The 15,000-nt window shown below is 50.1% G+C and overlaps 2 protein-coding genes across 2 annotated transcripts in view; one reads left to right on the top strand and one right to left on the bottom strand.

Annotated features, from left to right (window-relative positions):
- ankrd28a (ankyrin repeat domain 28a) overlaps nt 1-13,404 on the top strand; it is a gene marked incomplete at its 5' end in the record, with an annotated part of 21,494 nt that extends 8,090 nt beyond the window's left edge. The window contains 17 exons of the mRNA XM_084484797.1: nt 1,246-1,309; nt 1,431-1,499; nt 3,465-3,605; nt 4,219-4,330; nt 4,446-4,472; nt 4,626-4,700; nt 5,457-5,658; nt 6,596-6,683; nt 7,485-7,602; nt 9,125-9,344; nt 11,069-11,156; nt 11,322-11,405; nt 11,592-11,740; nt 11,856-11,938; nt 12,197-12,279; nt 12,380-12,471; nt 13,029-13,404. Of these exons, the coding sequence (XP_084340923.1) occupies nt 1,246-1,309; nt 1,431-1,499; nt 3,465-3,605; nt 4,219-4,330; nt 4,446-4,472; nt 4,626-4,700; nt 5,457-5,658; nt 6,596-6,683; nt 7,485-7,602; nt 9,125-9,344; nt 11,069-11,156; nt 11,322-11,405; nt 11,592-11,740; nt 11,856-11,938; nt 12,197-12,279; nt 12,380-12,471; nt 13,029-13,393 (2,060 nt within the window). The 3' untranslated portion in view covers nt 13,394-13,404. The remainder of the gene's footprint in view (nt 1-1,245; nt 1,310-1,430; nt 1,500-3,464; nt 3,606-4,218; nt 4,331-4,445; nt 4,473-4,625; nt 4,701-5,456; nt 5,659-6,595; nt 6,684-7,484; nt 7,603-9,124; nt 9,345-11,068; nt 11,157-11,321; nt 11,406-11,591; nt 11,741-11,855; nt 11,939-12,196; nt 12,280-12,379; nt 12,472-13,028) is intronic.
- Nucleotides 13,405-14,083: 679 nt separating this feature from the next.
- btd (biotinidase) overlaps nt 14,084-15,000 on the bottom strand; it is a 3,416-nt gene continuing 2,499 nt past the window's right edge. The window contains exons 5-6 of the mRNA XM_084484796.1: nt 14,727-15,000; nt 14,084-14,520 (exon numbers count right to left, since the gene is read on the bottom strand). Coding sequence (XP_084340922.1) covers nt 14,248-14,520; nt 14,727-15,000 — 547 coding nt within the window. The 3' untranslated portion in view covers nt 14,084-14,247. The remainder of the gene's footprint in view (nt 14,521-14,726) is intronic.

Raw genomic sequence — 15,000 nt, 5'->3', positions numbered from 1 at the left:
GCACTAGGCATGGGAAAAACTATTATTTTCCTTCCAGTTCCTTTCACTATCACCAATCGTTCGTTTGATTCGTTCGTTCAGTTCGTTCAGTTCGTTAAGTCATATGGTCTGTTTCGTCATTTGGCGTCATTTTGCCTCACCACTTTGCTTTTAAATATGAGGTACGCCCGCAAATGGACCCTCCGCAAATGGAGAAGGTCTCAGACGGTGACGGTGCCCGGAGAACAGCACATTTCTGTAGCACTAGCCTACAACGCCGCTGGAGCATCACACGTCTGTGTGGTTTTAAGAAGAACAGCCCAAGCTGCCTCAACCACCATGAGAACGTTTTAGACTCAATCAATGTAAAGTCGACTGTTCGTTTGTTTATCTTTTATTTACGTGACCATATTTTTGTTGTTAAAAAAAAAAAAGAATCAGGGCCCCGTTTCCCGAAAGCATCGTCAGCCTAAGTGCGTCGTAAAGTTCATTGCAGAGTTTTCAGACCGTTTCCCGAAAGCATCGTTGCATAACGACGTTGTTAAAACCTCGTGAAACAATGTAGGCCTACGCGCGGTGCGTTCAGGATTAGAACTGATATAGCATATGTCGGCCGAGACCTAATCAATTGTGTTTTAATATTTGTAGCATTCATATTAGTCTATTCTTTTCGTAGGCTACTCTGCTGTTGGCCTTGATGGGGAGATATTTTTTTGCTGCCACAAAATATAGTTTAATCCAACAGCATTCCTGCGTCTCCCCCTCATACGGAGCCCATTTCAGCACCGTGTCAGTAGACAGCTACAATCCTACGACGTCGTAAGAGCAGAGCACGCGCGTTCATGTTAAGAGGAGTTTCGGGAAACGCTCGGGAAAAAAGTTAGGAAGCATCGTAAGATCCATCGTAAGAATGATCGTACGAGCGTGGATCCATCTTTATCGGGAAACGGGGCCCAGTTCTCTTGTTTTGGGAATCAGTTCTCGTCGTTCACCTTCGGGATTCGTTCGTTCTGACCAAATTTTCCACAAATCGCCCATGCCTAGCAGGCACGCACACTTACACTCGCATATAGACACACTTGCATACATACTCACTTGCATTATGAAACGCACACACACACACTTGCATACACACACACACACACACACACACACACACACACACACACACACACACTTGCATACAGACACACACAAACAATGCTACACACAGTGTGGTGTGGAAACAATTGCGAATAAATCATCCTTGACGTCCTTTTTGTGCAGGCTTTGACATAGACACCCCGGATGACTTTGGAAGGACCTGTCTGCACGCTGCCGCAGCAGGAGGGTCAGTCGCCGGGGCTCGTCCCACCTGTCACTCACCAAGACCGTCTGTGATCCGTGCACATTATCCTCATCCTGACAAATAACAACGTAACACCATCTTCTCTCTGACCCCCACCCTCTAGGAATGTGGAGTGTTTGAACCTGCTGTTGAACGCCGGATCAGACTTCAACAGGAGGGACAACTTTGGCCGGTAAGCTCATAGTGTCATAGTGTTGTTGTCAGTGTAGCGTGCATGAGCTCATAGTGTCATAGTGTTGTTGTCAGTGTAGCGTGCATGAGCTCATAGTGTCATAGTGTTGTTGTCAGTGTAGCGTGCATGAGCTCATAGTGTCATAGTGTTGTTGTCAGTGTAGCGTGTATGAGCTCATAGTGTCATAGTGTTGTTGTCAGTGTAGCGTGTATGAGCTCATAGTGTTGTTGTCAGTATAGCGTGTATGAGCTCATAGTGTCATAGTGTTGTTGTCAGTGTAGCGTGCATGAGCTCATAGTGTCATAGTGTTGTTGTCAGTATAGCGTGTATGAGCTCATAGTGTCATAGTGTTGTTGTCAGTGTAGCGTGCATGAGCTCATAGTGTCATAGTGTTGTTGTCAGTGTAGCGTGCATGAGCTCATAGTGTCATAGTGTTGTTGTCAGTGTAGCGTGCATGAGCTCATAGTGTCATAGTGTTGTTGTCAGTGTAGCGTGCATGAGCTCATAGTGTCATAGTGTTGTTGTCAGTGTAGCGTGCATGAGCTCATAGTGTCATAGTGTTGTTGTCAGTGTAGCGTGCATGAGCTCATAGTGTCATAGTGTTGTTGTCAGTGTAGCGTGCATGAGCTCATAGTGTCATAGTGTTGTTGTCAGTGTAGCGTGCATGAGCTCATAGTGTCATAGTGTTGTTGTCAGTATAGCGTGTATGAGCTCATAGTGTCATAGTGTTGTTGTCAGTATAGCGTGTATGAGCTCATAGTGTTGTTGTCAGTGTAGCGTGTATAAGCTCATAGTGTCATAGTGTTGTTGTCAGTATAGTGTGTATAATATACCTGTTTGGACATTGCATGATTTATTACAAGCTCTGTGTGTGCGTTCAGATGGGAGGGCCCGTCGACCAATGCGCAAATGCACACTAGTTTGGAACCTCTCCAGTCATTTCTGATGACCATGGGGTTCTGGCACAGACCAGATCCTCACATCCTCATTGGTTGTTTATGAAAATGTCTCGACAGCGCTCCTCTGCACAGTCAATGTATTGACCCCGCCCCATGTTAGAGGAAAGGTTGTGATTGGCCCAGGCCAGGTCTGGTGGAAGTCTGTCTGAACGGTAGGAGGGCAAGATGGATAAGCCAGAGCAAATAAAACATAAGATTCCTTTTGTTGTTCCTCCTCTGACAACAATGCTACAGCCAGAATGGATTTCCGTCCCGGGTCGCAACGTTTGTTTTAGTTTTGGCCTGTATGTTGTGATTCACTGTCCTCAGAGTACCCAGGGTGGCCAGGTTTAAACTAATTGTGAAGAAAATAAATAAAGACTGTGCTGCAGCCATGGTAGTAAGCAAACAAACTGCATCCACTGAGATTGTGATAAAACACAGACGGCTTTAGAAGGATTTAAGATTGATGGCACACATGAGCTGGTTTATGATTTGCAAACAATAAATGGATTGCAAAAAACAAACACATTAGCTGATTCATCAGCTAAGAAGTTCAGACTTCTGGTGCACGTGTGAGAGGCTGAAGGCTAGGACTCGTCTGCGCTTGTTATTGTCAAAATATAATAATTGTGCTTGTCTCAAAATAAAACGTGTTTCTTCAGTTCCCTTAACCTGGCAACCCGCGAGAGCTTTGAGTCTGGGGAGGAGCGGTCAGGCGCAGACAACTCTGTCCAATATTGTGAATTCGGACCGCAGAGCCCATTTTAAACACTTGCGGTCAACGTTATATATTGTCCCTTTACATCCCCCCCATCTCGCCCCAAACACACACACTCCTATTTGTCTAACAGTAGCATCACTCCTACCGTTTCCTTCCCCGTTCTCCATGTAACGGACTGAAACACGTCCATCACTCAGAAGTAGCCCGTCCCCAGATACTCCTTTTTAGTTGCGTTCAACCTAATCGGCCAATCACAGCCTGAACCAGAGCCTCTCTGTCTCTGCCCCCCCCCCCCCCCCCCAGGAGCCCGCTCCACTACGCTGCGGCCAACTGTAACTACCAGTGTGTGTTCGCCCTGGTGGGCTCCGGGGCCAGCGTCAAGGAGCTGGACAAGAGGGGCTGCAGCCCCCTGCACTACGCCGCCGCCGGAGACGCAGACGGGAAGTCAGTACCGCACGTGTGTGTGTGTGTGTCTGTCTGTCTGTCTGTCTGTCTGTCTGTCTGTCTGTTTAATGTACAAAAAAAGCCTCATCAACCAACTTGTAGGATCTACAAAAAGATCTGCTGTCTGAACTGTCATCAGACCCACATTGCTGGATCATGCCTGAGCAATGTTTTGTATCTGTGACATGTATGTCCTTATGTACGTATCTATTATGAATTTCAGACATAAATAAAGAAGTTAAAATGTGTCTGTGTGGGTGTGTGTGTGTCTGTGTGGGGGTGTGTGTGTGTCTGTGTGTGTGTGTGTGTGTGTGTGTGTGTTTGTGTGGGGGTGTGTGTGTGTGTTTGTGTGCTACAATTCCAGCAATGGAATCTGCTCTGTAACTGAAGAATGCTTACGTTCTCTTTTTTCCCTCCAGTGCATTTCCTACCCCCACTGCTCGTTCTCCAATAGTATTCTCTGTGTGTGTGTGTGTGTGTGTGTGTGTGTGTGTGTGTGTGTGTGTGTGTGTGTGTGTGTGTGTGTGTGTGTGTGTGTGTGTGTGTGTGTGTGTGTGTGTGTGTGTGTGTGTGTGTGTGTGTGTGTGTGTGTGCGTGCGCGTGTGTGCGCCAGGTGCCTGGAGTACCTGTTGAGGAACGATGCGGACCCGGGCGTGCGAGACCACCACGGCTTCAGCCCCGTGCACTACGCCTCGGCCTACGGCCACACGCTGTGCCTGGAACTGGTGCGCGCCGCTCCCCCGCCACGCCGCTCGCCTGCATTCACCCCCAGCGTCACCTCAGTAGTAATCACAGTAATCAAGCGTCAACTACGCTTGTGTGTGTCTGTCTGTGTTTCAGATCGCTAGCGAGACTCCTCTGGATGTGGTGAGTTTGTTTGTGTGGTTTTTTTTTTTTTACGAGTCAGTGAGCGAGCGAGAGAGAGGGCCAACGTCAACCTCCCCCCCCTCCCTCTGCTGGACGTGTGTGGAGTGTGCAGCTTGTTGTGCTGAATGTGTTTCCTTCCCCTTTCGGTTCCAGCTGATGGACTCGTCTGGACTGGAGCTGCTGAGTGACTCGGAGTGCAGCGCTCCTGTCAGCCCGCTGCACCTGGCCGTGAGTCCTGCCCCTGGTTCTCTCCCCCACCTCTCCCTGCTCTCTCCCGTCCACCTCCCCCCCCCCCGTCCACCTCCCCGTGTGTTTGATTCAGCGTGAACTAACTTGTTGTTATTCTGAGCTTCCTCTGTCTAATTCAATTTGATGAGGTTTAAGTTAGAGGGCACGATGTCACGTGTGTCTCTGAGATGCATCTGATGTTTTTTTTACACTACCCTCCTCTCCACTTATTTTTAGAAACTAGGTCATGCCGTACGTGGAGTTTTTTTTGTACTTACTCAAATTTTGATTGTGTGGTGGCATTATTATTTTTTATTTTTTGCACTTCTTTCTTCTTTTTTTTCTAGCCTTTTTCTCCATCCTTAACTCCAGTATTTAATTTATTCTTAAAGTTGAACGGACATTTGAGCACATCAATTTTCAATAGTGATAAATTATGATTTATGAGTACATGATAAATGAAACTTGAACTTGAAACTTGGATTGTGTTCCTCGTAAGTCATTTTGGATCTAATGACTAAATGTCAATTTTAAGTGTGTGTGTGTGTGTGTGTGTGTGTGTGTATGTGTGTCTAAAGATGTGTGTGTGTGTGTGTGTATGATAATGTGTGTGTGTCTCAAGGTGTGTGTGTGATAATGTGTGTGTGTCTCAAGGTGTGTGTGTGTGTGTGTGTGTGTGTGTGTGATAATGTGTGTGTGTCTCAAGGTGTGTGTTAATGTTTGTGTGTGTGTGTGTGTGTGTGTGTGTGTGGGTAGGCGTACCACGGCCACTGCGGGGCCCTGGAGGTGCTGCTGTCCTCCCTGCTGGAGGTGGACGTCCGGAGCCCCGAGGGCCGGACCCCCCTCAGCCTGGCCTGCTCCCGGGGCCACCAGGAGTGTGTGTCCCTGCTGCTCCATCACGGCGCCACACCCATGGCCCGCGACTACTCACACAAGAGGACGGCCGTGCACGCCGCAGGTACGCACGCACGCACGCACGCACGCACGCACGCACGCAGGCACGCACGCACGCACGCACGCACGCACGCACGCACGCACGCACGTAGGCACGCACGCACGCACACAGGCACGCACGCACGCACACAGGCACGCACGCACGCACACAGGCACGCACGCACGCACGCACGCACACAGGCACGCACGCACGCACACAGGCACGCATGCACGCACACAGGCACGCACGCACGCAGGCACGCACGCACGCACACAGGCACGCACGCACGCAGGCACGCACGCACGCACACAGGCACGCACGCACGCACACAGGCACGCACGCACGCACACAGGCACGCACGCACGCAGGCACGCACGCACGCACGCACGCACGCACACAGGCACGCACGCACGACTTACAAACATATTTTATTATTAATATAATTGTCATTTTGTAATTTTATTACATTTTGCTGTTGGTTAAATGCACATTTTCTATAATTTATTTTATTAGAATGTTTAAATTGTATTTTTTGTGTATTTTTGTTTGCTAGTTCTATTCTATTTACTTTCGTGTTTATGGCTGGAGCTGAGCCGCTGTAGAATGATTATTTCCTCTGGGGTCAGTACAGACGTGTGTGTGTGTGTGTGTGCGTGTGTGTGTATCTGTACATTGCAGCACCAGACCAAGCAGGGGGTACATGTGCCGGTATCAGATGGTCAGCGTGGCTTGGAGCTGTGTTAATGACTCTGACATTGAAACAGAGATACACCTAGTATAAACCTTCATATGTTTCTAGTACTTTGGTAGAATGGAATATGATTCATAATTTAAAACAAATCCAATGAGAATTCTAGATGATGCAGATTGACATTTAGCTTAAAGTGCGTGTGTGCGTGTGTGTGTGTGTGCGTGTGTGTGCGTGCGTGTGCGTGTGTGTGTGTGTGTGTGTTCCACCTAGCTCTGAACGGATATCCAGAGTGCCTGCGTCTACTCATGTCGGGCAACAACCAGCACACTTCAGTCGACGTACAGGACAGCAACGGACAGTAAGTGTGTGTGTGTGTGTGTGTGTGTGTGTGTGTGTGTGTGTGTGTGTGTGTGTGTGGGGCTCGAACACTATACAAATATCTAGATAATTCAAAGTCGTCGTAATAATATAATATAATGTAATATGTAAACACGTGCGACTTGACCACATGTACGCGGTAGTAGCGGAAAAAGTTGATCGGCGTCTTCACCAAAGACCCGGCCCTGGTCCCCGTGTTGAGGGGCGTCATATCGGGCCCTATGGGCCCCCACTCAGCTGACCGACAACCAGGGGTACACACCGCTGCACTGGGCCCCCGCCCCCCACGCAGACCTTCCTCTGTGGCCCGGGACCCATGAAAGACAGACAGACAGACAGACAGACAGACAGACACTGAGGTTTCACAGCCTGTGGTGTGGTAGAGGGGCCTTTATTTATTTCTTTTAATCGCAGCCTTTTGAGATTTGGAAGCTGCGTTCTATTACATCGTGATGTCTGTTTGAATTTGATTAATTGTTCAGCCCTACTGTGTGTGTGTGTGTGTGTGTGTGTGTGTGTGTGTGTGTGTGTGTGTGTGTGTGTGTGTGTGTGTGTGTGTGTGTGTGTGTGTGTGTGTGTGTGTGTGTGATGTAGTTTGCTTTTGCTTTTGTTGTTTTATCTATTTATATTGACTTGCCACCCAACTGGTCCGATAAAGCCGTTACTTCCTACTGTGTGTGTGTGTGTGTGTGTGTGTGTGTGTGTGTGTGTGTGTGTGTGTGTGTGTGTGTGTGTGTGTGTGTGTGTGTGTGTGTGTGTGTGTGTGTGTGTGTGTGTGCAGGACCCCTCTGATGCTGGCCGTGCTGAGCGGACACACAGAGTGTGTGTACTCGCTGCTCAGCCAGGGGGCCAGCGTGGCGGCGAAGGACCGCTGGGGCCGGACGGCGCTGCACCGAGGGGTGAGCGCTCACTCTCTCACTCTCTCACTTATTCACTCTCTCACTTATTCACTCTCTCACTCTCTCACTTATTCACTCACTCACTCACTTATTCACTGCTCACTCACTCACTTATTCACTCACTCTCTCACTTATTCACTCACTCACTCTCTCACTTATTCACTCACTCACTCTCTCACTTATTCACTCACTCACTCACTCACTTATTCACTCACTCACTTATTCACTTATTCACTCACTCACTCACTTATTCACTCACTCACTCACTCACTCACTCACAGACGTAGTTCCAGACAAGTGTTCAGGGGTCCATCAGCCTGTTTTCCTGTGAGTGATCAGCCTCCATCACGGGGCATTCCTTGTCTTCAGTAAACCTGAATCTGATCTCATCACGTCTTTCTCCAGCTGACGCTATTAAAAACAATACTGCTGTGTTGTATCTCCCCCCGTTCAAACGGTCAATCTGGTGGGCTTTAACTCCACACATTTGGTTCAACTCTAATCATTGTTCAGCACAGACAGTAAAGTGCATGTCTACCGAAGACTTACAAAAACTTGTACATGCCTTTATCACTAGCAAGCTTGATTACTGCAATGGTCTCCTTACAGGTCTCCCAAAAACTCTAAATTAAGGCAACTACAGCTTGTTCAGAATGCTGCTACTAGAGTTCTAACAAAGACCAAAAAATTTGAACATATTAAACCAATTCTTAAATCGTTACATTGGCTCCCTGTATGTCAGAGAATTGATTTTAAAATCATGTTGCTAACCTATAAATCCCTACATGGTTTAGGGCCAAAATATTTAACTGATATGCTTCCACTACATAAGCCTTCTAGACCACTAAGATCCTCTGAGACCAATCTGTTAATTATCCCCAGAGTCAACACGAAACATGGGGAAGCAGGATTTAGTTACTATGCAACAAATAGCTGGAATAAACTCCCTGAGGATTTAAGACTTGCCCCAACTCTGACAGCTTTTAAAACAAGACTGAAGACTTTTTATGTTTGCTTTAGCTTTCTGCTAAATGTTAAATCTACAATAGGGTTAGGGTTTGGGGAGCAGTGTTGGAGTGTGCATGGGTGTGTGAGTGTTTGTCCTTGTGCTTATGTGTTTGGATTTATGTTTAGTACTTACTCTTTGCTATCTTTGTATTGTTTGTCATTATTGTAAGGACCCCCTCGAAAATGAGATGGTACATCTCAAGGGGCTATCCTTGAAATAAAGAATACAATGCTTCTATCTATTTTAAATTTTCTCACTTTCTAAAAAGCTTTTTTTTATTTTTTACTTTGCCTTTCTAAAAAAAAAAAAGTTTCTAAAATGCTTTTTAAACTTTGCCTTTATTTTCTATCAATTTTACTTTTTACTTATCTATTGTTTCATTTTATTGTATGACAGTGCTTATACGTGAAGCACTTTGAGTCTGCCTTGTGTATGAAAAGTGCGTTATTAATAGAGTTACCTTGCCTTGTATGTCATTGTGCCCCCCCCCCCCGCCCCCGCCCCCCCCCCCAGGCAGTGACGGGCCAGAAGGAGTGTGTGGAGGCCCTGCTCCAGCGGGGGGCCAGCGTGTGTGTGAGGGACGTGCGGGGCCGCACGCCGGTCCACCTGGCGGCGGCCTGCGGGCGGCTGGGGGCCCTGGGGGTCCTGCTGCTGGCGGCCAGCGCCTACCACGCCCCCACCCAGCTCACCGACAACCAGGGCTACACGCCGCTGCACTGGGCCTGCTACAACGGTAACCCCCCCCCCCCACACACACACACAGACCTTTACACGCCGCTGCACTGGGCCTGCTACAACGGTAACCCCCCCCCCCCCACACACACACAGACCTTTACACGCCGCTGCACTGGGCCTGCTACAACGGTAACCCCCCCCCCCCCCCCCCACACACAGACCTTTACACACCGCTGCACTGGGCCTGCTACAACGGTAACCCCCCCCCCCCCACACACACACACAGACCTTTACACGCCGCTGCACTGGGCCTGCTACAACGGTAACCCCCCCCCCCCCCACACACACACACACAGACCTTTACACGCCGCTGCACTGGGCCTGCTACAACGGTAACCCCCCCCCCACACACACACACAGACCTTTACACGCCGCTGCACTGGGCCTGCTACAACGGTAACCCCCCCCCACACACACAGACCCCCCCCCTCTGGGACCCATGACAGACAGACAGACAGACAGACAGACATTCACATTATAGCCTCTGAGTTACTTGTTGTCACAAACCAAACTGTTACGTTTGTGTCTGCATTCAACTGCTCTCCACCCATGGAGGTAGAGCAGGAAGCTAGTGCTACGCTGGAGCTAGGAGCTATAAGGGGTTTCCTGTTGTCATAGAACAGGTAAACAAAGCACAGGGATGCAGCAGGTCTAATTTCCAGTGACCATTGGCTTCGTCCCAGTGTGTCCCAGTGCGTCCCAGTGCGTGCCAGCGCCACGCCGTCGTATTTCTCCCAGAGCAACAAGCTAACAGTTGTCTACCTTATGTTAATTCAACGAAAAAGTCTCTCCCTACCCCTGCAAGAAGGCAGTCGCGTTAAGACTGCAGTCTAGACCAACAGTATCTCCACCTCATCAAAGATCTGATTGTAACTCTTTGATGAGTTTTATCATCGTTATCGGGTGAAAACGTGACGTATGGCCCACGATGAATGGTTGATGAGCAGCATGCTGAGTGCCCTGAAATAAAGTGAGATAGAATATAACGAAGAACGATACATATAAAATTAATTCTATACAAAATGTACGTTTAAATTATATTAAATATAATTCAAATTGATAATGAAGATTTCAGGCAGACCTGGCCCCCGATCGGGACAATTGCAGCCGTTTGTCTAATCGGGTGTGTTTGATATGATGACTGTACAGAGAATGGCCAAACGCGAGCGCTATTAAGGTATTTATCATCAACTATCAAGACGTCTGCTGCTGATGTGTCACACAGCCCGTTGCTCTGACTGGTTTCAGGTGTTTCTAATTGCACCCAGAGAGAACATTCATACAATACGTCATAAACTGTATGATTCTGCTGGGCTCAGGCCTACGGTGAAACTCCTTCCCCAACCAAGACAAGATGTGAAGATGTGAGCGCAGTCTTTAACATCACAGATGAAACTAGGGCCGCTCGATTATGGAAAAAATCATAATCACGATTATTTTGGTCAATATTGAAATCTCGACTATTCAAACGATTATTTTTGAGTTTGAAAACACGATGCATTTATTCATAATCTCACTTTTAAAATGAGAACTTGAAATTTCCCCTTTAAAAAAATACTCAAAATGCAGCTGTTCTGCAATTTCTATAAAAAAAAATAAAAAAAAAAAGTTTAAACTCGATTATATTAGTTTGGTGATCGTTTCACTCTGAAATCAGAATCGCGATCAGAATGAGATGAATCGCCCAGCCCTAGACGAACGCATGGTGCCGTCTCTCTCCAGGTTACGACGGCTGTGTGGAGCTGCTGCTGGAACACGAGGCGTTCCGGAACATTCAGGGAAACTCCTTCAGTCCACTGCACTGTGCTGTGTGAGTCTGTCTGCACACACACACACACACACACACGCGCACACGCACATGCACACGCACACACACACATTAACACACACACACACACATTAACACACACACGCACACAGATCAGTGATTATGTGGTGATCTCGATTTTCCGACGGTGTGTGTTGTCCACTGCAGGATGAACGACAACGAGGGTGTGGCGGAGATGCTTCTAGACTCTCTGGGCAGCGCCATCGTCAACACCATAGACTCCAAGGGCCGGTGAGACAGACACACACACACACACACAGACACACACACAGACAATCTGAATACACACATTTATCTTGCTAAATAAAAAAATAACAACAACGAATAGAAAAGTTGGGGAGCATTAAAGTTTGGATACCGTTGGATAAGGTGGGTCCTTGCTATGAACTGTTACTGACTGAGCGGTGAACCCCCCAGCACCCCTCTCCACGCCGCGGCGTTCTCCGACCACGTGGAGTGTGTGTCCCTCCTGCTGGGGCACGGCGCGCACGCCAACACCACGGACACACACACCCGCAGCACGCCCCTGATGATGGCTGCTCACAACGGACAGACCAACACTGTGGGTCAGTGGGCGCACGCACGAAACGCACTCACACGCGCACGCATGCACGCGCACACGGGCACGTGCACCCACCCACGCACGCACGCGCGGGCGTTAACCAGCGTTCTGGGTTTCAGAGGTGCTGGTGAGCAGTGCTAAAGCCGACCTGACGCTGCAGGACAGGGACAGGAACACCGCCTTACACCTGGCGTGTGGAAAGGTAAAGCACGCTCGCACACACTCAGACCTCACTCGTTATCCCATAATGTATCAATGGCTCAACATTGTTGTTTCATCGGGACGTCTTGTTGCCACCGGCAGACCAGCAGTCAGCTCAGATTTCATTCTGTTTTAATCAGTTTGTGCAACTAAGCTGTCATTTTCTTCTTCATCTCCTCCTCCTCGTCCTCGTCATCGTCCCTCCCCCTCCCCCCGCTTGGTGTCTCCCCCTCCCCCCGCTTGGTGTCTCCCCCTCCAGGGTCACGAGACGAGCGCCTTGCTGATCCTGGAGAAGATCCACGACCGCAACCTGATCAACTGCACCAACGCTGCTCTGCAGACGTACGTATCCACCAACCTGCTGCCGTAGGATGTTCACTGGAGCCCCCCCCCCCAGGAGACCATCAGCCTCTCATCCCTCTCTCCCCCCCCCCCCCCCCAGGCCCCTGCACGTGGCGGCCAAGAGCGGCCTGACCGTGGTGGTCCAGGAGCTGCTGGGGAAGGGGGCGAGTATCCAGGCCGTGGATGAGAACGGTAAGCCCTGGTGGTCACTGGTCCCTCTGTCTCACTACCAGCGTGACTGGTGGGGTAGGAGGAGGGGTTGACTGCCCTCTGGACCGGGGCAGGACACAGTTAGCCCAGAGATACGTGGTATCGATGTCCGGCTCTCCCAAGAAACGTTTTCCCTTTACATGAAGAAGCATGATGTGATAACATTTATATCACACTTACATTTCGCAGACTGTTCTCCACAGTGACCAGAGAGCCTTACAATTGAGAATCAAGCATATGATTATAAAGCAGTGCAGAGCAGCTATAGGAATCAGAAAGATACGTTTTTTTTTTGTCTAATTATACATTACTGCATAATAATAAAAGCAGATATTTCAGCTTTAATGATCTCTACCATAACAAATACCGTCACACACACACACACACACACACACACACACACACACACACACACACACACACACACACACACACACACACACACACACACACACACACACACACACACACACACACACACACACACACACACACACACACACACACACACACACACAGTGACCACGTGTGTCTCGTAGGCTACACCCCGGCGCTGGCGTGCGCCCCCAACCGGGACGTGGCAGACTGCCTGGCGCTCATCCTCAGCTCCATGATGCCCTCCTCCTCCTCCTCCCCCATGGTCGCCATAGCGACGCTGTCCGCCGCGCCGCGCGCCCGGGCGGCCGTCGTCAACCACCACCACCACCACCACCACCACCCCCCCTCCTCCTCCTCCTCCTCCTCCTCCTCCTCGTCGAAGCACGCCAACACCAGGGGCGTGGCCGCGGACGCCCCTCTGCCCTCCCTGCGCCCCGGCCACGCCCCCCGTCGCCGGCGCGACCGCCCGCCGTCCTCGGCCGCGGCGGACGAGGAGCTCAACGACTCGGACTCTGAGACGTACTGAAGAGAGGTCCCCCTCCACCCCCCCCCCCCCCTGCCCCGCCCCGCCCCCCGCCCCGCCACACACACACACACCCGCTCCCCCCCCCCCCCCCCCAGTTAACCCCGGGTTAACGCCCGGTTAATGTGGCCCAGAGACGCTGCTATTGGCCGCCGCCACTGATGGACTGACAGGGCCGGCCGACCACTCAGGAGACAGGAGGGGAAGATGAGAAGTATTGATGGAATGGAATATAAATAGTATACAGTACATTAGGGTTTTATCATTTCCCTGTCCGCGGCCGGGGGCGTGGGACGCCTCCGGGCTGCAGCTTTGGCATTTTTATGGTCTGTACTGTATTGTAATGAAGAGGGTGGTGTGTCTGTGAGTGTGTGTGTCTGTGAGTGTGTGTGTCTGTGAGTGTGTATGTGAGGATAAATTATGTGTCAGAGATAGAGAAGATCCATGGACTTTCCCAACAACATTTCCACAGAGGACAGATGTGTCCTTGTTGTAAATGTTTTTAAAGGCGTTGATTGAATGAACTTAATAAATACTTTTTTTGTTTTGAAAAGATACACAAGATGTTATTTCTTGGGGCATGCAGTGTTGCTCATTCACAGTAAGTGTCGCTGAAGTCATCACAGGGTCAAAGGTCGCAGGAAAGTCTTGAGATTTGTCTAAATTAAATTATCGCTTCATTTATTTTCTAGACTCCCTTAAATTCAATTTATTTCAATACATTTTTAAATCTATAAATTGCCAATGTGTGAACATTTGCATTGCAAAAACGCAAACACGTACACACATCAGAGCCGGTCCAGGTCATACATCAGATCCGGTCCAGGTCATACATCAGATCCAGTCCAGGTCATACATCAGATCCGGTCCAGGTCATACATGCGTCCGTAGAGACAGGCGGTGACCAGGCCGGCAGCCATGCCGGAGTGCGCCATGGTAACGGTTCCGTTTGGCGTCCTGTCCAGGCAGCGGGGCTGCTCCAGCGCCGCGCCGCTGACCACCAGCGACGGGTAGACGTGCGGCGTCTCAAACCTCCCGCTCAACAGGAAGTCCATCCTAGACTCGGCCTCCACCACTTCCTGTCCGCAGGACGCTGCCTCGGGGCCCGCACATCGGACCAGTGCACACACCTTGAGTTTGAGACAAGTTAAGAGATGTTAAAACGTCACTTTTTCTTTTTGCAAAACAACCCACTTCCATGTCGGCACTAGAAGAGAAATGACCCCCCCCCCCCCCCCCCACCCCCCCCAAGTGATTCACCCAGAACCTTCCAGCTGGGAGTCACCACCCCGCCCGTTACGGCCGCCCTGCTCTGTGTTCAGGGTCTGGGTCCTACCTGCAGGGCGTAGCGGCCGTTGACCGTGTGGTTGCCGGCGAACGCCCCGAGCGCGTACAGCTCGCCGGCCCCTGCCGGTGACCTCCGGTACCGCAGGTGGCAGCAGAGGGCGCCCTGGCAGACCCTCAGCCGTCCCCGCGGCGCCGCCGCCGGCCCGAGCGGGACGAACGTGAAGCGGTCGTACATCATGGAGGAATGGAACGTGGACGGGGGGGAGGAGAAGGTCACGGGGCGAGCAGGAGGAGGAGGAGACGACGACGACGGGGTATCCACA

This window comes from Micromesistius poutassou (genome assembly GCF_964030765.1).
Source record: "Micromesistius poutassou genome assembly, chromosome: 20".
NCBI lineage: Eukaryota > Metazoa > Chordata > Actinopteri > Gadiformes > Gadidae > Micromesistius > Micromesistius poutassou.
Note: the sequence above shows the minus strand (reverse complement) of the source record. Positions and strands in the feature narration are given on the sequence as shown.